Raw genomic sequence first — 25,632 nt, forward strand, 5'->3', positions numbered from 1 at the left:
TTTGAGACTGGGGTTACACAAACAATATCACAGCATTTGTACGAAGGGTGGAAATTAGAGAGAAATAGAGAAATGGTAACCATGCACTGGCTATCTCCTTGCCCTTGAAGGCTTCTAGACAGCACATTAAGATATTTTTCAAGACTAAATTTTGGCTGTAAGAATGTTGTAGTAAGGCTCTCCACAGAGAGCTCAGCTCTTAGCAACTTCCGAGAAAATCAGGAAACAGGCAGAGTCAGACCAGGCAACGAGATGACCAAGAGGTTAAAGCTTGCTTACCCCAAATCTGCACTTGATTTTTACTTCTCCTTCAGAATACTTTGACAAGTATGGTGACCTAATGTTTACTTATTGGTCAGCCTGGTTCTTTAAGAAAAGAGGACGTGAGCTCAAAATTAGTGAGCTACTCCATGTCCACTTTAACTCCTGTTAGAGTTAAGCCTGGAGTAAGTCTGCTTGCTTGTTTTGCTTTTTTTCCTCCTGATTTTGGGGCCAAAATACTCTGGGAAAGAGTATGTATTTTTAATTTCACCCCTTTTACTGATTGATAAATGATTCTTTTTTTACAAAAACTCACACACCTGATTTTTTTTTTTAACTCACACACCTGAGTGCCCTCCTCTCTCAGAAACTGGTAAGGAGGTTGTTGTGTCAGCCCCTGGGAGACAGCCTCATCAAGGAGCCTTTGAGGCTGTGATCCCTTGAGAAGCTTTCAAGGTTAATTTTGTAAGATGTAAATTGCATGCTTGCCTTTTATTGTACAATCAGTATTAGAAAATTTCTTTGTTTTTTATCTTTGCAGAATTGTAGATAATGTTGTGCGCACTTTTGTTATCTACAATGGAAGAAAATTGTATTAAATTTCTAGGGTTGAAAAAATCAAAACAAAACAAAAAAGATTGGGTCTCCCTATTTCACCCATGCAGGAAGTTCAGGGGCCACTTATGGGCTTGGTCACACTCTGACCAAAGCATGAATCCTATCTGGACACTGAATCTGTTTAGACCACTGTAGCTCAGCACTCTTGAGATCACAAGATCCACCAGCCTCTGCCTCCCTGGTAATGGTAATGAGGAGGAGAAAGAGGAGAAGGGGGAAGAGGGGGGGATGGTAAGAGTAATAGCTAATATAGTGCTTACTCTGTGCCAGGCACTGTGCTAAGTGCTTTACAATTACGGTCTCACTTGATTCTTATAATAACCTTGGGAAGGTGTTATTATTTAATCCATTTTACAGATGAGGAAACTGAGACAAACAGGAGTTAAGTGACTTGCCCAGAGTCACACAGCTAGTAAGTGTCTGGTCGCAGGGATTACAAGTGTGGGCTACCAAACTAGGCTTATTCATAATTTCCTGTAGGACGGTACTATTCATTATATCCCTATACCACAACTGGTTAAGCCATTCTCCAAATGATGGGCATCTATCTGTTTTGTTTCTGATTCTTTGTTACTACCAAAAAAAGTGTTGCTATAAATATTTTAGTGTATATGGGGCCTTTACTTTTATCACTGACCTCCTTTAGATTATATGCCTAGCAGCAGAATCTCTGGATCAAAGGATATGGACATTTTATTTTAATTTTCTTAAGTTTCTTTTTTACCACTAAGATATGATTTTCTCAAAAGCAATATTTGGAAATAATCATTTTAGTTTAAAATCCATTTTTCTCATTGTAAAATATCGTTTAGTTTTGTAGGAAGTTTATCCATTGGTGTATGCTATTTTTATTTGCTTTTTCCAAATTTTGGGGGGGGGTCATTTCTTATTGATGGAGCGTAATCCAAGGAATTCTGAACAGAATTCTTGGATATAGTGAGCTAACTTCTTGGCTGCTTGCAGTATTTTTTTTTTTTTTTTGCTCCAGAAGCTGTATAGCATGTTGCATAAGTTTCTGGTGAAGTTAAACCTTGAACATCTTGTTCATTGACAACTTCTCCTCTAGGTTTAATCCTTACAGGCAATTTTATGTTTTCCTGAAAATTTGTATTCAAGATCTTAATTTTATCATTTTCCCCCCAGAAGGCCAAAAATTCTTAGGTTCTTCTCTAAGTACTATTTTTCAGGTCAATTAATTTTTTTTTATCTCTTGTGTTATTCCAATGATTTGTTTTACTTTAATATTTCTTGCTGTCATTAAAATTTTATTTCTGTCTCCTCCTCCTGTCCCTTCCAGAATGTCCACAGCATTGTGAAGGTGTTCAGTTTGGGCTTTATACCATCAATTCTTCTTTTGAGTGTTTTGTTAAGATTTCTATGCTCACTTACCCCTTAAGTTCTTTTATTAGGTGTTCTAACTACTTCTCCAGTGTTTCTTGTGGTAATTCCATTTTCTTTTCTGGGCTCTGTTGTAGCTCTGTTGTAACCTATTTTTCTGGAGTTTTCCTCTAGTATTCTTTTAAACTTATGATATACCTCATATGTATTATATTATGGATCTTTCTCTGTTTGGCCATTTCTTTCAGTCTGTAGTTCTTTTTTATGGAGACTTCTTTCCCTCCTTTTGGTTATTTATAGGTTTTTATATTTATAGGGAGTATATATAATATGTATATACTTTATATGGAGTATATATATATACTTTATATTTATATGGAGTATATATATATATATATATATATATATATACTTTATATTTATATGGAATATATATATATACTCCAGAATGAAATTCTGACAACACAATGGCAAACAAGTCGTCAGTAATCATTTATGAAATGCTTATTTAAGATAACTCTTAAAATAATTTAAGACATCTATACTATTACTCTTAAGCCTTCTCTTCCCCAGGCTTTTTCCTTCAACCCTAGTTTCTTCAGTCATTGACCAATTCATTCATATCTCTTGATCTCTAGACCCCTCACCCCTCCATTTTCTGGATATGCTTCAGATTTTAATATCCTTCCTAAAATGTGGGGTCAGGACCCCAGATGTAGTCTGGCCTGAGTAGAAGACAGTAGGACTGTAATCCTCTGTGATAATCCCACTGTACTTAGATTTAATTCAACAGTGTTTAAGTGCTAACTGTATGAGGCAGTGTACTAGGTCCTGAGGTTATAAAGAAAACCTAAAGTTGACCATAGTGAAATCTTTGAGCACAAATATTCAAGTCAGCGCTCCTTTAGGACAGAGACCATAATTTTTTCTTTCTTTATATGCCAGCACTTAGCACAGAGCCCTAATAAATGGCACATAGTAAGCACTTAATAAATGCTTATTGACTGATTGAAATAGCAAAGGGGTGCAAGAAAAGGAGAAGAGTCAAGGAGGTGGTACAGGGGTAGCTTCCTGGAGGAGCTGAGTTTAGAGCAGGGTATGAAAGAAGGAGAAGAATCGGGTTTACAGAGAAGTTGGAGGGTGTCAGTGGATGGATGGAGGGATGGATGGATGGCTGGATAGACGGATGGATGCAAGCACGGATGGGTAGGTGGGTGGGGTTATGACCTATTGGCTTAGAAGTGTAGTAGGAATGGGGAGCAAGCTAACGGGAACCAGAATTCTGGAGAGTAATAAGAAAGATGATATGATGGGAGAAGTAGGGATAAAGAGAAAGTAAAATGGCTGGGATGGGAGGACAGACTTTGATAGTCTGATGAAGTGGTCTGATCAAATTGCTCATTAGGGAAATCAAGGAGGGGCTGCCTATGAACTGTGTTCATCTCTGTGGCCAAGGAAGTTGATCAAAGATTATTACAGCCCACTAAGAGCATAGCATTCTATGCTTCCTCTCTGGTAGGAAAATCCAAGGTAGTTCCTAATGCCCAGCTACTAGGGGACCCTCTCTATGTCACCCCCCCCCCTCTCCTTCTAAACCCTGTTCACTACTCTCCTCCTCCAGGAAGCCTTCTTTGATTAAGCCAATATGACTCTGGCCCTCTTCCTCCTCTCCCTCTGTCCAGGTGGGGAGTCATACCCTTATGTGTAGGTACTCTATCCAAAGGAATATAAATTTGGATTGCTTATATTTCACAAGGCATTCTGAGGTTTGAGGGCTAGATATTTTTTTCTTCACTACTTATTTATTCTATCTTTTTTTTCCCACCAAAAAACTGGGAACAATGACTCTTTTGTCTCATGTAGTTTAGATTTATGATTTCTTGAAATATAGCTCTGATAAAGCCCATTGGGATTCAAAGAGAGCTACTTGACTAACGCCTTTAAACCCAAATCACTTTGGCTCTCACTGATTGGTCAATAATAGGTCCCAGCCCAAGCCTCACTTGCTCATTGATGGCTCAGAGTTAGTGTAAATAGTGATTGTTTCTGTTCTGGCCAGAAACTTTGAAGGTCTTCTCCTCTCAGATTGATTCTTTTGTGAAGGCAAACTAGGCCATTTTTTGCCTCCATTCTTACCTAGTGTTTAATTGCTGAATGGGTGTTGCCTCTGACAGGTTGTGACCTGGGAAAGACCTAGCTTACAATGGCCAAGGCCTCCCACTGCATCAAGGCCATCACCAGTCATCCTGACCTATGTCCGTACTCAGATGACTCTGGAGGAGAGACTGAGGCTGATGACTTTGCACAGCTCTGCCTCACTCAAATCTAATTCACTTACAAGTCATTTTATCACCCTCCTGATGTTGCTGGTCCTCTTCTAGAATGAAGCATGAACAACAGAACAACACTTCTTTTCTACGGGGATTTCTTTTTTTTCCCTCTTTTTGGTTATACATAGGAGATACTCCAGAATGAAATTCTGAAAACACAATGGGAAACAAGTCATCAGTAATCATGTATGAAATGCTTATTATCTAGCAGGCACTGTACTAAGAGCTGGAGATACAAAAAAGGGCAAAAAAAGGTCCTTGTTCTCAAGGAGCTTACATTTTAACAGGGAAGACGATATATATAAACAACCAGGAAGACATACAGTAGATGGAAGGTCCTCTGGGAGTAGAAAGCATTAGAGGGGCCAGGGAACAGAATCAGGCATGTAGATGAGATTGACAGGAAGGCTATTGCAATAGTCAACATGAGGTGATGAGGGCCTCACAAATCCTTCCTTTGACTGGTCTACCCAACTATTATTTTATCTCTCTCCTACCTTCAGTGGCTAAACTCTTAGAGAAGAGCTACGATAGGTGCCTCCACTTCCTTTCCTCTCACTCTCTTGGATGACTGGGAGGATAAGACGTTGGTGCCCTCGACAATAAAAGAGAAGTTTGAAAGAAGTTATTGGGGAAGATGATGGGTTCTATTTTGGATATGTTAAGTTTGAAATGCTTATGAAATGCATCCAATTTGCTGTTGTTCAATTGTTTCAGTTATGTCCAATTTTTCATGATCCCATTTAGGGTTTTCTTGGCAAAGATACTGGAACGTTTGCCATTTCCTTCCCCGGCTCATTTCACAGATGAGGAAACTAAGGCAAATAGGGTTAAGTGTCTTGCCCAGGGTGATACAGCTAGTTAGGGTCAGGAAGATAAGTCTTCCTGAGTCAGGTGCTCTATCCACTGCACTACCTAGGACATCTGCTTAGAAATGTCCAAAAGGCAGTTGGTGAGGTGGGACTGACACTAAGTCAGTATAAGTCTCCCTTGAGGCTCATCCTGGTGGCAAGTGGTGTTGTTTTGTCTTGTGACATCCCAGAAGGCTTGCCTCAGTGCAAGAAGTAGCAGCCAGTTATTGGAGCCTTGCCAGGAGAATGAGCATCTGCATTGCCCTGGAGAAGGCTCTGAGAGACAAAAGGTGGAATAGGTCATGTCCTCAGGGGATGTCAGGGGAAAATTCCAATGTGAAAAAAAAGATTTGTCTGAAGAGACTGATATAGACGCATAGGGAACTCATTTTAGATTTTTAAAAGAAAATATTTTATATATTTTATAGATGAAGCAACTGTAGTGTAGGAGAGGTCAGAGGAAGAGCATCACTTCCACAAAGGGTTAGCAATTAACAAAACTTTACTACAATTCATAATGGAAGGAGAATATATGCCAGTTGGGAATAGTCTTGGTGTGTGGCCTCATCATCCTCAGCCATGGGCAGCACCCAGTGAGAATCTGTTTTGTTTGATAATACATATTTGTTACAAGGGCTTTTTATCCTTTGCTTCAGGTGGAGCAGAGGAGGGGGGAGGATAAGGGGAAATAGGAATAGGACAAGAAAAACAAAGAAAAGGTAATCCTTGAAATATTTTTATTAATGTAAAGAGAAGACCAGAAAAAATGCACAGACAAGCAGTAAAGCTTTGAACGCTATAGGCAGAATTTATTATAAATTTAAAAAACAAACTTCACATAATAGAGACCTGTAGCTTCATGGACAATCTATTTTTTTTTGTTCTATGTGTATGAGTATGTTCTATGTGTATAAAAATTCTCATTTTTGGGTGCCTGTTAGGTTCAGAACAAAAATACATTTTTAAAAAATATGGAAGCAATGCTAGGTAACAGAAGATCAATATAAGAACATGAGTCTTGCAAATAGTGTCAGGATTGCTAAGGCTTAGTATCAGCTGAGGCTAATGCAGGAAGCTAAGGACAATAAAGTGTGTGTGTGTGTGTGTGTGTGTTTACTATATTGGGAGAGACAAAGGAAGATCAAAGAAGGGACCTTTATTTAAGGGTGGATGAGACTGTAACTGACAAAAGAGATAAGGGGGAATTGCTCAATACTTTTATTCCTGCTTTCTTTGCAAAGGAGGGTGATTTTTACATGGGAAATTAACGACAAAAATGACTTAAGAGGGAACTTATGCCAAGATAAGTATGAAGACAGGAAGAGGACATTCAGCTGCCCTTGTTGAACTAAAGTCACCACTGCCCAGATGAACTACATCCTTGGGTCCTTAAGACTGTCAAGCATAATTGCTGAGCCACTGTCAGTGATATTTGAAAGATAATGGAAAAATGAGAGAAGTGCCATAAGATTGGATAAGGACAAATGTCCTGATAAAGCAAAGAGAGAGAGAGAGAGAGAGAGAGAGAGAGAGAGAGAGAGAGAGAGAGAGAGAGAGAGAGTCAGAGAACTATAGGCTAGTGAGCGACTTCAATTCTTGGGATAATTCTACCCATTCCTTTGAGGAGAAGACGGTCGTTACAAAGTCTGTGTGGCTTCAAGGTCATGCCAAACCAATCCCATTTCCCTTTTTGCCAGAATTAGTAATCAAATACAGATGAAGGGAATGCTGTGGGTATAGCCTACCTAGCTTTCTGCAAAGCTTTTTGTAAAGTTATCTCATACTACTCTCGTAAAGATGGATAGTTAGGGATTAGATGAGAATAGATTCAGACAAACTGATAACTAATTGGATAGCCAGACTTAAAGTGTAGCTAAGAATAGTTCATTTTCAGTGAAACAGTAAGTTTTTTTGGTGGAGTATTCAAGGGATCTGTGCTTGGACCTAAGCTGTTTAACACTTTTAACTTGGATAAAGACATAGATGGTATGCTCAAACAATTTGTAGATGACATAGTCCTAGGAGGGAGAGCTAATAGGATACAAAAGGATCTTGAGAGGTTAGAGCATTGGGCTGAATCCAAACAATACAAATCAATCTATTTTTATAAGTATAGCATGGGTAAGGCATTGACAGTAGTTAACCTAAAAAAAATTTTAGGTGGTTTTTAGTGGACTACAAGTCTTGATGAGTCAGCAGTGTGGCACAGTTACCAAAAAAACTAATGGGACATTGGCTTCATTAAGAAAGGCATAGTTTCTAGGAATAGGGAGGTGATAACACCACTGTCTTTGTCTCCCATCGGATAAAATGTGATAGGAGCAGAACATAGGGTTCCTCAGATGGTGTTCGGTTCCGGGTGTCATGGTTTAAGGTAGATATTGATGAGTTGGAAAGCACACAGAAAAGGTCAGCCAGGATAATGAAGGACCTTGTGTCCATGTCATATGAAGATCGATTGAAAGAACTAGGGATATTTGGTCTAAAGAAGAGAAAGGTACTGGGGCAGGGGGATGGAAGAGTAACAATAGCTACCTCAAGTATCTGAAGGGTTAATTTTGATTGGTTCCAGAAGGCAGAAGCAGCAACAGTGGAAAGAAATTCAGAGGCAAATACTGCCTGAGAATAAAAGCTGATCAAAAGTAAAAATGGCCTAGGAAGAGCAGTGATGAGTACTCCATCCTTGCAGATTTTCTGGGAGAGGCTGGACAACCACTTGTCAAGTATGTTACAGCGGAGATTTCTTTGGTGTATTCGTCAGACCAGGTGAGTGCTAGGGTCCCTTCTGACTGTAGAAATCTGGGATTTCATGACTCAGAGAAGGATAGTGGGAAAATTGCCAGAAAATGACAAGCCATTCAAATGGAAATAACTAAAATATAATTTGAGATATAAATACATATGCACAGAGTTAATAAGTAATGTCAGATCAGATGAAGACTGAATTTAAAAACATCAAAAGACTAAGTCCTGAACTTTGGGTAAGAGTCCATAATTAAGAGAAAGGGGTCAATCTAAGAAGAAAGGGAGCTGTCAGAGGCAGGACATCCAGAATAGTATACTTTTGCTATTTATAAAATGTTATAGACAGGGAAATACAGTCTGAGAAAAAGCCACTGAATTTGTAACTAGATAGCACTTATATTCAAGAATTCCATTGCAGAGTGATAGGGACAGAAGTCAGACTACAGCATGGTAAGGGGAAAGGGATGCTGCACAAATGGAAGTAGTTACAGAGAGATGGTCTGAGAGGAATTTGGGAGAAAAAAAGTAAATACACGTTTGATGAACAAGTTTCATGATCACCAATTGTGCATGGATAGAGATTGCATGAATAAATGGGAAATAACCCCAAACCAAGAAAACTTAATAAGCTCATTCTTTTCATACATTTGTTAATGGAATTAAAACCAAGGGAGACACAATTTATTGAATCAACTGTACTAACATCTCCCAGTCAGTTCTTACCCTTCTCTAATGATTCCAAAGTCATGTGTAGTGGCTATGGAAGTCATTATTACCTAAGGTGAGAAACCAGCATAAAGATTATTTTGTAAGGCAATCTTCTCCAAACCAAAGTCACAAATACACTTATGCTTCTGAGACAACAAATGTACCTAATTTTCCCATAAAGCTTTAGAAATCGGTTATAGACTAGGTCAAGGGCCCAATTTGAGTGTGAGAGTCAATCTTTTAATATTTAAGGAGGGTTATTTCTGAGATGAGCATTGAGTAACCATCCTTTTGTAACAAGTAATATACTTCAGATTAAATTGAAGAAGTATCAGATAATAAGGTTCTGACACACTAACCAAATGAGATGATAAAATGCAAAAATCATTCTAGTGCTATGTCAGTTGCTAACACCAACAACAATCTATTGGTAGTAATCAATCATGCACCAGATTTAACAGAGACTACTAAAATGATAATCCAGTTTTCAAAGACAAGCTGATTCTTGCAGTAATACGGATAAAATAATCCTAAATGAAAAAATTCAAGAGCAAGAAAATCTCATCCACTCTATGAAATTAGGAAAGCAAATAAATTAGTTGCATAATCCAACTCAAGTTTCCAAAGCTGATCAAGCATATGTATTTTAAAATTATTTTAGTTATAAATATACAAATTGTTTTTTCAAAAAAACCTTTTGGTCAAATGAACTTTAACAGTGTTTAGAAAAATTAAAAAAAAGAATTTGGGATAAACACTTTTAAAATGTATATTCTTGTTTAGGAAAATCATATGATATTGAAAAATATCCAGAATTCATAAATATGCTCTGTTAAATAAACAAATCCTTTCTAGCCAGTTAAAACAGCATGCCAAAATTGCTTCTTAAATACTGACTGACCGGCTGACTGTTCCCTGCAATAACTTCACCAGCACTTGCTTAATTAGCTTTGGTAAATCAACAAAGGCATTTAAGTTTCCTGTGTAATTACATGATTATTCTTGGAGAATATAAAAATAAATTGTTGCTTTAAAATATACTTATATGCTGCTGAAATAATGAAATCAACGTGAAAAATTTTTAATGGGTTAAACTCAACAGTAAAGTATTTTTTCTAGAGAAAAAATTGGCATTTTTCCACTTAATGATTCTTAAGTATACACACATCCTTTAATTTAAATATTAAATCACCTTTATTCTTCCTTAGCCCTTCTGTGCTAAAGAAAAAAAATGGGAAAAACTGAATTCTAAATATAACAGACAAAACACTTCTGGTCTCTTAGATCGTTAGGGGCTCAAAAATACCTGTAATGGGCAAAAATATAAAACTCTAGGCTTATTTTATTTTTTTGCTGCAGTTTAATGTACATGATTTAAAAAAACAATACAAAACAGATGATTGCCATTTGTTTTTGGTATAAAGCTGATTCTACAATATGATTTTAAAAATTCAAACTCCATAAAAGTTGTTATTGCAGCCAATAACAAGGCAAGATACATGTGACCAAGCAGAATTTTAAGAAGTATTAATCCCATACCATACCCTATTGTGTAGGGAATAAAATCTACTGAAAACTTTGTTTTACAGGATAAGTATATTAATTTTCCAGTTATGTAGTCAACTTTAGATATTTTTGGAGCAAAATAAACATCTTAAGGCAGATATACATACATGTATGTATATACACACATGTGTATATAGGTAAATATACCACACACAAATATATATATATATATATACACACACACAAAGTACAGTATCCATCCTGTAGCAGCAAATAACCATGATTTTGTTTTTATTGGAGGTTTCCTTATGATCATTACAATGGAAAATTCAAAGTATTTTAAAAATTATTACAGCACTGTGGAAAATAGTGGGATAAAAATCCAATTCAGAGAGGCTGAACTCTTTTTTGACAAGAATGAGACACTCACAGCAATAGTCTGTTCTCTCATAAAACCTGACTATATGACATAGAGATTTTATAATTTTTCCATACACCACTAACCCAAATCTGGCCTTTCTTGACCCATTTAATTTTGTGCCTTGGTGGGCAATAAAGAGAAAAAAACCACCTGGCTTTTATAATTGCCTCACTGTTATCTGTGACCAACAGGGACTGAACAGAGTAATGCTTTATTCATCCAATGATTTTTGAAGGCTGGTAGCTTGGCTGACATTTTAAACTGGTGACAGGTGGAATAAGCAAAAGCTCTGGCTAAAGTGAGCCACCAACTTAATGATGGTTTTAAAACTATCAATTTTCTTCTTTGAACATCTTACTTAAATGTTTGACTAGAGCTACCAGCTCAGGATTTCCACCAAGTGCTTCAATTTGTTTATAGGCTTCAGATTCAAGCTCCCTAAGTGTATTCCGAGTATATTCAAATGAACCTACATCCTCAAGATAATGTACACAATATTTTTTAATATCTATATTTTCTGTCCTCTGGCGCAAGATATTCTGAACCTGAGTGCTTTCAGGTCTAGACCAAATAGCATGAATAGTAGGAAATGAAAACTTGCCCTCAGTCAGATCTTCACAAAAACTTTTGTTCTCACTATATTCTTTGGAGTGTAGATTAGCATAATCATCCCTAATTTGGAAAAAGAGACCAAGTGTATTGAGGAGTGGCTTTAAATCTTCTTTATAATTGGAGAACAACTGCATAAGACCTACTGCTAATCCAAACAGTCCACCTGTCTTCTGCAGCACCATAGCTTTATACTCTTCTTCAGTGGGACATGTGTAATTATCCCTCCAGTAAATATCTAAGCCTTGTCCCTGATGAAGTTCTAGGAGTTGGCGGGTAAAGAGCTTTACTGCATCTGGGTGATTGAGAGTTAAGACCTTCTCTAGACCAAGGAAATACACATAATTGGCAGAATTGATTACAGATGGAATTCCATATATGCTGTGAGCAACAGGAAAGCCACGCCGTAGTTTTGAGTTGTCTTCAATGTCATCAATAAGTAAGCTGGCATTATGTAACATCTCTGTAACTTCAATGATAATCTATTAAAAGAAAAGAAAGAATGAACTAAATTTTGATATTTCAAAGAAGCACACGAGTTAACAACTATGTAATGTAACACTCCAATTTTGTATTTCCATATTGTACCAACCATCTCAGATTAAAAGTATAGAAAATTTCAACTATTGTGCAACAGGTTTAATAAGGAACACATCTAAGACTTCACAAGGCCTACTTGTAACTAGACAGAAGTTTCTTTAAAACTAGTATTTCTTTTTTTTTTTTTTTTTTTGCTTTCCGGCAGGGCAGTTGGGGTTAAGTGACTTGCCCAAGGTCACACAGCTAGTACATGTGTCAAGTGTCTGAGGCCGGATTTGAACTCAGGTCCTCCTGACTCCAGGGCCGGTGCTCTACTCACTGCGCCACCTAGCTGCCCCCTAAAACTAGTATTTCTAAATGATATCCAATGACATTTTAAATCCATTTGACTTACTATATTTTCATTAAGTTCACAAGTATTTAAATGTATCAAAAAAAATTGCTAACATTTATATAGCACCATGTGCCTGGCAATGTGCTAATAAACATTTTACTATTATTACTTGATCCTCACAACAATCCTGGGAGATGAATACTATTACTATCCCCACTTTACAGATGAGGAAACTGAGATAAACAGAAGTTAAGTGACCTGCTCATGGTCACTCAGCTAGTAAATCTAAGGCTGGATTCCAGGCCTGGTGCATTACCCACAATCCACCTAGCAGCTTCTGGATCTTTACCAAGAACATGCCTTTCAGGCATGAAGCCCATCAGGGTATTTACATTAAATTTTAACTTCTGCATTTTGATCATTTATTTAGCAACCTAAAGTCAAACTAGGGCAGAGACACCATGCCAGCTCACTGGAGGAACATTTTAAATTCTTCTAAGGTCCCTGATAGTCTCCTCTAACCATAATCTCCTATTCCTTCATTTTTTCTACTCCCCCTACTCCTACTAAAACTGCTCTTCACCCTCTTTGATCTCTGGGTTCCCAACTTTTTTTTTGCTTTCCAGTTTACTATCTGCTTTGAGGGCTACACTTACCTTCCTATCAATCTTGACCACCGTCAGGCACTTCAGTAAACTGCATTGATACCACCTAGAATCTCTTGCTCTCTTAAAGTTCCAACACTCATGCCTGCTAATTTGATTAATGTTTACCAAGAGATTTTTTTCTGTGCATCAGACTATTGGTGAATAAGGTCATGAAACTACACTACTTACATCCATTATACATTTGAGCTAAACCTCAGCTGAGACCTGTTTGGAATTGTATTGAACTCCTGCTTTCCTATCCCATTCTATTTTCCACCTTTTAAGCCTTTTCCACCCTCCTCAAATGCCCACCCTTGCTCTTGCCATCAGGAGATGACCACAACTTCTACTTTAGGATTACGTGGGCATAGGGTTAAGAGTTGGAAAGGCATAGGACAATTAGGTTGTTGTGTTTGTCCCTCATTTTTGAAGAGGCCATCACATCAGGGAGATGATGACATGACTGGCAACTGACTTTGATTTGAGTGAGGAAGGGCTGTGCAAGGTAATCAACCTCACTTTCTCCTCCAGAGCCATCTGGGTCCAGTGGCCAGATATTCACCAGGACAATCGGAGATGGTCCAGGATGCATTGGGAGACCCTGGTCCTTTTAGGTTAAAGTCTTTTCAGGCTCTCACTTTGAGTGAGGTAATGCCTATTCAATGAATGGTCCTCTTTAAGAAGTGAGTCAAGGGATGGCCCCTTTAATCAAAAATTAAAGGACCTGCTCAAGGTAATAAGTTACCTTGCCACAAAGCCAAGACTCAAACCCTCATCCTCTGACTCAAAAGATTATAACATGAACTCTCTGGATACTCCTCCCCTAAAAAGTTGTCTTATCCTTATCCTTTTCCATTTTCCTCAGAGGAAGAGTGGATTCTTCAGGTGTTCAGGGACACCTCTCCTCATGATCTTGTTCCTCCCTGTCTATTCTAAGGCCATATTCTATTATATGTCTCTCTTCCCTAGTTCCTTTTCTTCTGCATATAAACATGCTGAGGTTTTGCCTATTCTAAAAAACCCCAAAAGTCCTTTGACCCTTCTATCCTTTCTTCTCCCTTTCACTGTTAAAACTTCTTGGAAGAGGAACCTACAGTTGTCATCTCTTCTTCACACCTCTTTAGCACCTCACAATTTGGATTCTACTCTTACCACACTACTAAGATTACTCTGAGGGGATCAATGACTTTCTAATTGGTTACTCTGACATTTTCTTCTATGTTTGCAGTATCCTGGCCTTTTCTGCACTATGACACTGCTGACTAGCTGCTTCTCCTTGAAGCTCTCTTCTTCCTCTCTCCTCTGTCCTTTTATGAACATTCTTTTCCTTCACTGGCTCCTCATCTCTTTCCACTAAGGCCAGCATTCCCCTCTCTTAATATTCTCATCGACCCACAGTTGCAGCTATTATCTCTATACAGATACAGTCTCCACTTCCAACTCTCTGCTGAACTCTGAGTTCTCATTTCTAAGTGCCTACATGACATCTCTATCTACAGGTGTCCTACTAGTACCTCAACCTCTACACACCCTGAACCAAACTGTCAGTCAATAAGCCTGTATTAGGGCCCCTACATGCCAGTCACCATGCTAAGTGCTGAGGATACAAAAAGAGGCCACAGACAGTCTCTACCCTCCAGGAGCTCACTGCCCAAACAAATCCTCCATATTGACCTTGCTATTTCTATTTATGGTAACCTCATGCTTTCGAGTCACCCAAGCTAGATCCTCACTCGGTTCCAAGAGGAGCAGAAGGGATAGAAAGGGTGACTGAAGAGCACTACATATGGAGATGGTACATACATGGAAGAAAAGTCTAAGGCCTGGAGAGTGGAAATGTGATGAAAACAATCTGAATGAGGATCTAACACACACAACCCCACCCCCCAAGTTAAACTGTCATGGGAGCAAACTACAAAAGAAGGAGAAAATAGAGTAGTAGTTAAGGAAAAGGATCACAAACCTGGATTTGAAGAATGACAGAGCAAAGATGGGGAACTTAAATTGTGAAAATATCTGCTTCAGGATTTTATTTCCCTAAAACAGAATGCTTGATAAATTCCTTGATTTGCTAGGAATTTAAGGCTTCAAAAAGTCAGAAGGAAAATTGCTCTTCTGATCACTAAGGAGCTGACTGCTGAAACAGAAATTATGGGAACTTTGGGAAGGCATGAAACATCCATCACAGAGCTTGTGACAGAAAAGAAGGGGAAAACCAAGTTCAATGGCTACCTCGTTTGGGGATCAAAGCTTTCAAAGGGTTCAGAGAAGGATCATCTAGGTCAAATCAGTTCTAAAGGGATGAGAAGCTCTCAAGAATGAAATTCTGACCCTACAAACAAAACCAATTCTGGTAAGGATGAAAAGAATGTAGTAATTAAAAGAGATTCACCCACCAAATCAGACTTGAAAAATCACATATAGATGACAGAAGCAAAGGCATGTAACAGAGGGCTAAAATAAAAGAGAGCCATGACCCTATGATACGAGTATTGCCAGAAGCAACAGAGTGAGTAGCTCCCTGCCCCCCTCCCCTTAAGTTATGTTGGGAGCAAGAAGGAGTTCAGAAAAACAAATAGGATTGCTGCTTAGGGAAGATGGGATAATATACAACACAGAAAAGATGAAATTATTAAAATTTAATTTTGTTTCTCTTGTCTTTATTAAGGAGAATGATCATTGATTGAAAGAGATAGAAGGGAAAATGAAAGGAAAAAAACCCAGGAAGCTGCTGTAATACAGAATAGGTCAGGAGGTAAGAGTATACCTTTTTGCTCTCCTTGAGTGTAAGTTACAAGGCTCTAGCCCTGTTTAGAAGGCATGCCTATATTTGTAAATGACAAAAAGTTGGTGGGTATAACTAATATGTTGAATGAGGTGGAGTCCCAAATGGTCTTGACTCTCTGGACTTGATAGGTCATATCTAAAAAGATAAAATGTCACTGTTCACACTGGAGACAGAGTGACTCCACAGCTATTCTAGAAAAGATGTGAATGTTTCTGTGGACTGAAAGCTCGATGTGAATCAGTGTGATGAGGCAGTCAGAAAAGCCCAGGCTACATTGAGAGAGCATTTCTATAACGAGGGAGTTGATATCCTGCTGTATTTTGCCTTCATTAGACCACATCTGAAAATTGTGTTCAGCTCTTGCCACAGCATGGCAGGCAGGTCACCAACACGCTGAAGAGTATGAAGTAGCCAATTAGTGTGGTTAAAGGAAGAGAGTCCAGAAATTAGAGGTAAACCAGCTGAAGTAATTGGGAGTGTTTAATCTAGAGAAGACTGGGGAGGGGGGATCATGATATTGATCTTTAAGTATCTGAAGAGATGACTTACAGAAGAGGAATTTTGCTTGGCTACAAAGGGCAGAACTGAAGCAAGGGATGAAAGTTGCAGACAGGCAGATTTTAGGTAGAAATAAGGTTCGACTTCCTAACAATTAGGTCCAAAAGTAGAATGGATTGCCTTGGGAGTAGGAGGCTCCTCCTCACTGGACAGCTGGATGACATTTTGGTAATATAATTATAGAAGAGATTCTAATTCAGGTCCAAGTTGGACTAGATGTCATCTGAGTGCCCTCTTAATTCAGCTTCTATGAATATTAATGTTGTTGTTTTTATTTACTCAGCACCTAATACAATGTTTTACACATATTAATCAGGTGTCCTTCACAATCTCTCTCCAGCCTCTCTTTCCAGCCTCATTTCACCTTACTCTCCTCTTCTCCTACACTATGGTTCAGTCAGGATATTACACAGGCTCTTCTTCAAACATGGCACTTCATCTTCCAACTCTGGGCCTTCGCATAAGTTGTGCCCCAGATGTGGAAGGGGTTCCCGTATTGCCTTTGTCTCTTAAGATCCCTGGCTTGATGTGCAGCTTCTTACCGGAAGCTTGTCCTGTAGTTGTTAGCACTTTCTCCCCACCAAAAGCATGTCTACACCACCTATTTCCATAGAGCATTTTCCTAGCAGAGTGCAAGTTTCTTGAAGGCAGGATTATTATACAATTTATTTTTGTGCCCTCAGGCTCTAGTACAGGGCTTTGTGCATAAAAGTTGCTCATTGGATTGTAAAGGTGTTAAAAAATGTTCATTGAATGTTCATTAATGTGACTGTTTAAATTTACAACCTGTGTAAAATTCTCATTAGTATAATGTCTTACTGCTATCTACCAAAATTCTTTAACAGTCACAATCTAACATTTGCATAATGCTTTCACACTTATTTCATTAATCCTCATAGAACACAAAGGGTGATTTGTCCAAGGTAATGAGGTTAGTCAGCAATCAATGAAGTTCTTCTAACCTATATCCTGGTAATTTTTCTACAACTTTATAACTCAAGATCCAATGCATAAGACAGATCTGGCAGAGGTGGGCATTTATGTGGATAGCTAGGTGGTGCAGTGGACAGAGTGCTGGACCTTGAGTCAGGAAGACCAAGTTCAAATCTGATCTCAGACACTTATTAGTTGTGTGATTCTGGGAAAAGTCACTTAACCCTGTTTGTCTCAGTTTCCTCACCTGTAAAACTCGCAGGAAAAGGGAATGGCAAACCACTACAGTATCTTTGCCAAGAAAACTCTAAAAAGGGTTCATAAAGAGTTGGAAAAACTGAAATGACTAAACAACAATGAACAACTTCAGCACTCCAAGGCTGGGTCCTCTATCCACTATGCAAAGTTGCCTTTCAAATCTTAGGGGCAGCGAGGTGGTACAGTGGATAGAGTGCTGGGCCTGGAGTCAGAAGAGTTCAAATCTGGCCTCAGACACTTACTAGCTATGTAATCCTGAACAAGTCACTTAACCATGTTGGTCTCAGTTTCCTCATCTGTAAACTGAGCTGGAGAAGGAAATGGCAAACCACCCCAGCACCCTTGCCCAGAAAACCCCAAATGGGTCGGATATGACTGAAATGAATGAACAACAAAAGCAGAGGTAAGTGACATCATGATATCCTCATCTTGGCCATTAAATTCTTATAGATGATTTCTCAATTTCAGGGCCTGTGTAATGGTATCATTAAGGCTAAATCTCAGGGCCACATGCTATTAAGCACTGTCTTACAGGAAAAACTGGTGGCTTAAAAGACATAGCATTTTAGGCTTAATGAGATCTTCATAATACCTATGGTTCTAGCAGTTTAAAAAAATTAAAATACTGGAAAGTATATAAATACCTGTGTCTTATCTTCAGGAACTTTCAGCCAGTGATTAAACGCCTGTGAAAGTTTGGTTCTTACTTGTTTACCTGCAATTAAAATAATTTTTTGTTAGCAATTAGTATTTTACCTACTGAAAATCCATAAATGTTTTCCAGAGTTACTCGGTCCAGGCCAAGTTAAGTCATCTTCACTGTACTATCTTATTCCCAGATCTGGGAAATATGAAGTCTTAAATGCCTGTAAGAAAGACCAAGACCACTTTTTACTCCACTTCTCTGTATTAAAAGCAAAGAATTTTAGAGTTAGAAAAGGCCTCAGGGATCATAATATACTTTATCCTCACCTCCAATTTTAAAGATGAGTAAATTGGCCCAATGGGATGGTAAGTGACTTGGGCAAAGTCACATTGCTAGTTAATGGCGGAGTTGGGTCAGAAAACTTTAATAAATTCTGTCTTTCAGTAAAGTTAATTTAACTTAGAAATAAATACTTAGATCTGAAATTGTTTATATTTTATTTCACTTGTATCTAGACTCACTCTCTGAATTTGGACTTCTCTACCTTTACCTTGCTTGCTAACTTACCCACGTGGAAAAATTTCCATTCTTAGGGGTATGTCTGTCTGTCTGTCTCTCATTTTTTCCCCTGTTGTGATGGCCTTTATTATAATTTTCTAAAAATTCATTATTTATTTTTAGAATTCTTTAAAAAAAATTTGAGTTCTAAATCCTTTCCCTCCCTCCTATGCTTCCTTCACCCAATGAGAAGGCAAGCAATATGATACAAAGTATACATGGAGAATCATGGGAAACATTTCCATGTTAGTCATATTGCAAAAATGAAAGCAAGAAAAATAAAGAAAGTGAAAGTACTTCACTTTGTACTCAGAATTCATCAGTTCTCTCTTTGGAAGTGGATAGTATTTTCTCTGGAATTGTCTTGGATCACTGTACTCATCAGAGTAGCTAAGTCTTACTGCTGATCATTATAATACTGCTGTTATTGTGCACAATGATCTCAGTTCCTCTTACTTCACTTTGCATGAGTTACATAAGTCTATCCAGGTTTTTCTGAAACCATCCTGCTCATCATTTCTTACAGCACAGATAGTATTCCATCAAAATCATGTATCATAACTTGTCAGCTGTTCCTTAACTAATGATCATCCCCTCAATTTCCAATTCTTTGCGACCACAAAAAGAGGCGCTATAGATATTTTTGTACAGATAGGTCCATTTCCCTTTTCTTTGATCTCTTTGGGATATAGACCTTAGTTGTGGTATTGCTGGATCAAAAGGTGTGCAGTTTTATCGCCTTTTGACCATAATTCTAAATTGTTCTGCAGAGTGGTTGGACCAGTTCATATCTCCACCAAAAGTACATTAATGTCCCAATTTTCCACATCCCCTCAAGCATTTGCCATTTTCCTTTTCTGTAGTGTTAGCCAATATAACATGTATGAGGTGGCACCTTAAGTTGTTTTAATCTGCATTTTTCTAATCAACAGTGATTTAGAGCATTTTTTTCATATAACTATGGATAGCTTTGATTTCTTCTTTTGAAAATTACCTGTGCATATTCTTTGACCATTTGTCAACTGGGGTATGGCTCTTATTTTTATAAATCTGACTCAGCAAAAGTGAATTAGAAAAGACAAGGTATGTGAGATAGCATGCCCTACCCAGTGTGTGATGGAGTTAGACAGCGTTAAGAGTTCTGAGGGGATGATCTTAAACAGACACTTGCATTTTGGTATTGTTTTATTTCCTCTGAAAGACAGTGGAGTAGTATAACTATTTAGTGATCAGATGGGAGACAGCCTATGAACTTTATAAATTATCATTTGGTTAAAAGGAAAAGGCTACTGATTTACACTGTAGTAGCTATTTTTTAAATTTTTTATGATTTTTTAAATTTAGTTTTCAGCATTGATTTTCACAAGAGTTTGAATTACAAATTTTCTCCCCAATTCTACCCTCCCCCCCACTCCAAGATGGTATATATTCTGGTTGCCCTGTTCCCCAGTCAGCCCTCCCTTCTGTCACCCCACTCCCCTCCCATCCCCTTTTCCCTTCCATTCTTGTAGGGCAAGATAAATTTCTACGCCCCATTGCCTGTGTATCTTATTTCCTAGTTGCATGCAAAAACTTTTTTTTTTGTTTTTGAACATCTGTTTTAAAAACTTTGAGTTCCAAATTCTCTCCCCTCTTCCCTTCCCACCCACCCTCCCTAAGAAGTCAAGCAATTCAACATAGGCCACATGTGTATCATTATGTATAACCCTTCCACAATACTCATGTTGTGAAAGACTAACTATATTTTGCTCCTTCCTAACCTATCCGCCTTTATTGAATTTTCTCCCTTGACCGTGTCCCCTTTCGAAAGTGTTTGTTTTTGATTACCTCCACCCCCATCTGCCCTCCCTTCTAAAATCCACCCCCCCTTTTTAATCTTCTTCCTTCTTCTTTCCTGTGGGGTAAGATACCCAATTGAGTATGTATGGTATTTCCTCCTCAGGTCAAATCTGATGAGAGCAAGATTCACTCATTCCCCCCTCACCTGTCTTCTCTTCCCTTCCTACAGAACTGCTTTTTCTTGCCACTTTTATGCGAGATAATTTACCCCATTCTATCTCTCCCTATCTCCCTCTCTTAATATATTCCTCTCTCATCCCTTAATTTGATTTTATTTCTTTTAGATATCTTCCCTTCATCTTCAACTCACCCTGTGCCTGCTCTCTCTCTACATATATATATATACACACATACATATAAACATACATACACACTCACATATACATATAAACATATATATATATATATATGCATATTCCCTTTCAGCTACCCTAATACTGAGGTTTCATGAATCATACATATCATCTTTCCATGTAGGAATGTAAACAAAACAGTACAACTTTAGTAAGTCCCTTGCAATTTCTTTTTCTTGTTCTTTTTCTCGATTACCTTTTCAGGCTTCTCTTGATTCTTATGTTTGAAAGTCAAATTTTCTATTCAGCTCTGGTCTTTTCACTGAGAAAACTTGAAAGTCCTCTATTTTATTAAAAGTCCATATTCTGCCTTGGAGCATTATACTCAGTTTGCTGGGTAGGTGATTCTTGGTTTTAATCCTAGCTCCACTGACCTCCGGAATATCATATTCCAAGCCCTTCGATCTCTTAATGTAGAAGCTGCTACATCTTGGGTTATTCTGATTGTGTTTCCACAATACTCAAATTGTTTCTTTCTGGCTGCTTGCAGTATTTTCTCCTTGATCTGGGAGCTCTGGAATTTGGCAACAATATTCCTAGGAGATTTCTTTTTTGGATCTATTTGAGGAGGCGATCGATGGATTCTTTCAATTTCTATTTTGCCCTCTGGCTCTAGAATATCAGGGCAGTTCTCCTTGATAATTTCTTGAAAGATGATATCTAGGCTCTTTTTTTGATCATGGCTTTCAGGTAGTGCAATAATTTTTAAATTCTCTCTCCTGGATCTATTTTCCAGGTCAGTGGTTTTTCCAATGAGATATTTCACATTGTCTTCCATTTTTTCATTCCTTTGGTTCTGTTTTATAATATCTTGATTTCTCATAAAGTCACTAGCTCCCACTTGTTCCAATCTAATTTTTAAAGTAGTATTTTCTTCAGTGGTCTTTTGGACCTCCTTTTCCATTTGGCTAATTCTGCCTTTCAAGGCATTCTTCTCCTCATTGGCTTTTTGGAGCTCTTTTGCCATTTGAGTGAGGCTATTTTTTAAGGAGTTATTTTCTTCAGTATATTTCTCAGTATTTTTTTGGGTCTCCTTTAGCAAGTCATTGACTTGTTTTTCATGGTTTTCTCGCATCCTTCTCATGTCTCTTCCCAATTTTTCCTCTACTTCTCTAACTTGCTTTTCCAAATCCTTTTTGAGCTCTTCCATGACCTGAGACTAGTTCATGTTTTTCTTGGAGGCTTTTGGTGTAGGCTCTTTGACTTTGTTGACTTCTTCTGGCTGTATGTTTTGGTCTTCTTTGTCACCAAAGAAAGATTCCAGAGTCTGAGACTGAATCTCGGTGCATTTTCGCTGCCTGGCCATATTCCCAGCCAACTAACTTGACCCTTGAGTTTTTCAGAGGGGTATGACTGCTTGTAGAGTTAAGAGAACTATGTTCCAAACCTGGGGGGATATGCCAGCTCTGCCACACCAGCACTCCTCCATCCCCAAGAACCCCCAACCCGAAGTGGGCTTAGATTTTCAGCAGGCTCTTCACTCCTGCTCTGATCCACCACTTAATTCCTCCCACCAGGTGGGCCTGGGGCCGGAAGTAACTGAAGCTGTAGTTCTGTAGCTGCCCCACCTCCTCTGCCCCCAGGGCGGTGGCCGAACCACGAACTCCTTTATAACTCTGTCCCTGGCAGCTTTTCCCACTAACCTTCTCTGTTGTCTTTGGTGTTTGTGGGTTGAGAAGTCTGGTAACTGCTGCCGCTCACTGATTCAGGGCGCTAGGGCCCGCTCTGCGTGGCTCCTGGTCTGGTTGGTCCGCGCCGCTCCCAGCTCCCAGTTCCCAGCTCTGTGAAGGACAGACCTCACCCAGAGACCATCCAGATTGTCCTGGGCTGGAGCCCTGCTTCCCTCTGCTATATTCTGGGTTCTGGAGTTCTAGAATTGGTTCAGAGCCATTTTTTATAGGTTTTTGGAGGGGCTCGGCAGGGAGCTCACGCTAGTCCCTGCTTTCCAGCCGCCATCTTGGCTCCGCCCCCCTAGGAGCTGTAGTAGCTATTGATACAACTTCAGGAACTACGTGAGTAGCAGAGGGATTACTGCCAAGCAGGTGGGCTGGATAATGTCAATATTAAAGAAAGCAGCAAATGGCAACCAGGTTCATGACATGTCTTTTAGTTGATGTTCTATAAAACATAAGCAAAGTTTTCTGAATATAATTTTTTTGCATCTCATAAAAGGGCCATCACAAAACATGAATTGAAATGTGGGATCCCAAATATCCAAACCTTCATGGGGTCCACATAACAGTAAATGCTAAAAGAGTAAACATTTACTATTTGCCACTGCTAGATAGCTCTTTTAAGCTTAACTAACTTTGGACATTGCAGTCCATTTTCCCATTCCTTCAATTAACAAACAAATAAATAAGTGGCGTATTGTTCCATTCAAACCCTAAGGAAGAAATAAACTGAAAATTAAAACTGGTCTGTGAAGGCACTGAGACCATCATCTCATTCTCATTTCAAATCAGTATAGAAGTGGATTTTGATCTATATTGATTTTACATGCAGAAAAATCTCTAGTCCAAGAATTCACAAGGTTTTTAGAGTAACTAGATGTAAGTCATTCTGAGTTTAATAGAAAATTGCCTCCACTTCAGACAGTCCTTGAAGAAATCTTAGTTTGTACACAAAGACAAGTAACTAAGGAATAAAGCTTCCTATATCTATTCTTCAGAGAACAATGTAAAAGGAAGTGAGCAGGTACTTAAAGATGTACTTGTGATTTAAAGAGTGACAATACGATTATTGTGGCTTTTGTAAATAAGTCACTAGCTACTTGTGTTATGCTTTGAAATTTACACCATGGGTACAATATTACTGTACTTTGAATTTTAGTCATGTTTCTAAGCATTTGGGTATGTAATGTCAATTTACAATTTAAAATTGTGTTTTCTTCTGTGGCACTTATGTGTGAGTTCAACTGTCATACTTTGTGGACACACCAACACTTTTCATCTCTAAGTCTTGGGCAAATCATTGGTGATACCATTAACCAAGCTAAAATAGAAATGATGAGGCCCTACTCTCTTTATTGGTGACTTTCTCAATTGGTGACTCTCTCCCATTGGGGACCATGGTGAGGGTACTTACTGGGGACCTCCATTTTGGGAAGCACCCAAATCATGCTTCACTTTACTCAAGGCTTGATTCTCTCTCTTCCTTCTCAGCTGCCACATCACTCCCATATAGATACAGGTCTCCTGCCCCATCCTTTCATCTCCATATATGTCTTTTCCACTCATTAGAATGTAAGCTCCTCGAGAGCAGGTATTGTCTTATGTGCTTATAGTTACACACCTATCTTAGGGCCACAATTGAGAATTACAGGTATGCTTGGCAGAATGGAACAGTGGTTTTCCTCAAAAAACTGGCTGTTATATGAATCACTTTTTAGTGATTTATGATGAATCGCATTATAGTAAGTTTGGAATCAAAGACTAGGATTCAAATCATTGCCACTTACTACCTTTGACTTTTTATTTTGGTAAATATTTAGTGATATATTTTGGTTTTTTACATCACCAGAATTCCTCCCAGTATCTCTTTCCTTTCCCCTCTCAGAGGGCCATCCCACATAACAAAGAATATTTTTTGAAGGAAAAAAAGGGAAGAGAACAAAAATCAGCTAACTGAACAATATAAAAAAATTCAGAAAATATATGCAGTGTACCACACCCACAGACCTCCCATCTCTGTAAAGGAGTGAATGGGAGTGTCTTCTTATGTCTTCTTTGAGGACACACTTGTTATTTGTAATTTTGCAACATTTACTTTTGATTTTTTTTTGGGTGGCTGTTCTTTCCATTTACATTGATGCAGTCATTGTGTATGGTTGTGGTCTTTTTTTTTTTGGCTTTGCTTACTTTACTTTGCATCATTTCATATAGATCTTTTTGTGCTTCTCTGCATGCATTTCATTCAACATTTTAAAGCACAGTGCTATTTCATTACATTCACATGTCATACGTCATTTACCCATTCTCCAACTGAAGGGTACCTAGTTTGTGTCTGTTTTTTTACCACAGAAAAGTGCTTCTATAAATATTTTGGTGTATAAGGATTTTCTTATCAATGCTCTTTTTGGAGTGTAAGATTAGAAGTCGAATCTCTGGGTCAAAGGATGTTGACATTTTAGTCACTTTATTTACATAATTCCAAACTGCTTTCCAAAATGATTATACCAATCCATAGCTCTACCAATAATATACTAGTGTAGTATCTTCCCACAATTCTTCCTACTTGACTATTGACTATTCCAATCTTTTGTCATCTTTGACAATTTGCAGGGTGTGAGATATAACCTTTAGCATTGTTTTGATTTGAATTTCTCTCATTACTAGTGATGCTGAATATTCTTTCATATGATTACTGTTTGCAATTCTTTTGAAAACTGTTAATTCATATCATTTGACCACTTACCTACCAGGGAATGGCTTTTGCTCATATACAGCTGTTAGCTGCCCATCTTGGATACCAAAACCTTATCTGAGAAATTCGATAATTTTTTTCCACATCTGACTGCTTCCCTTCTTATCCTGGGTACTTTAGTTTCATTTGTGCAGAAGTTCATGTAATCAAAATTATAAATCTATAGATTTCTAACAGCCTCTTTCCCTTGTTTGGTTAAGAAAACCTCTTCCTGTGAAAGGTATATGATTTGCTTCTTTTCTAATTTATCTTAAGATATTATCTGTAATATTCAAGAGTATCTATTTTGAATTCATTGTGGAATGAGGAATACGATGTTGGTCTACGTCAAGGCTGTCCAAACTTAGGTTTTAATTGAAACAATAG

General features: G+C 38.2%; 1 protein-coding gene across 3 annotated transcripts in view; it reads right to left on the bottom strand.

The window, feature by feature from the left end:
* Positions 1-6,118: 6,118 nt before the first annotated feature.
* GGPS1 (geranylgeranyl diphosphate synthase 1) overlaps positions 6,119-25,632 on the bottom strand; it is a 57,287-nt gene continuing 37,773 nt past the window's right edge. For 2 of the 3 annotated variants that reach the window (XM_036757708.1, XM_036757709.1), the window contains 2 exons: positions 18,090-18,160; positions 6,119-11,869 (listed from right to left, as the gene is read on the bottom strand). In XM_036757708.1, coding sequence (XP_036613603.1) covers positions 11,111-11,869; positions 18,090-18,160 — 830 coding nt within the window. In that variant the 3' untranslated portion in view covers positions 6,119-11,110. Of the gene's footprint in view, positions 11,870-18,089; positions 18,161-22,484; positions 22,514-25,632 lie in introns of those variants that run through there. The other variant, XM_036757710.1, reaches the window with a different exon arrangement.

This window comes from Trichosurus vulpecula, chromosome 4, assembly GCF_011100635.1.
Source record: "Trichosurus vulpecula isolate mTriVul1 chromosome 4, mTriVul1.pri, whole genome shotgun sequence".
NCBI classification, from domain to species: Eukaryota; Metazoa; Chordata; class Mammalia; order Diprotodontia; family Phalangeridae; genus Trichosurus; species Trichosurus vulpecula.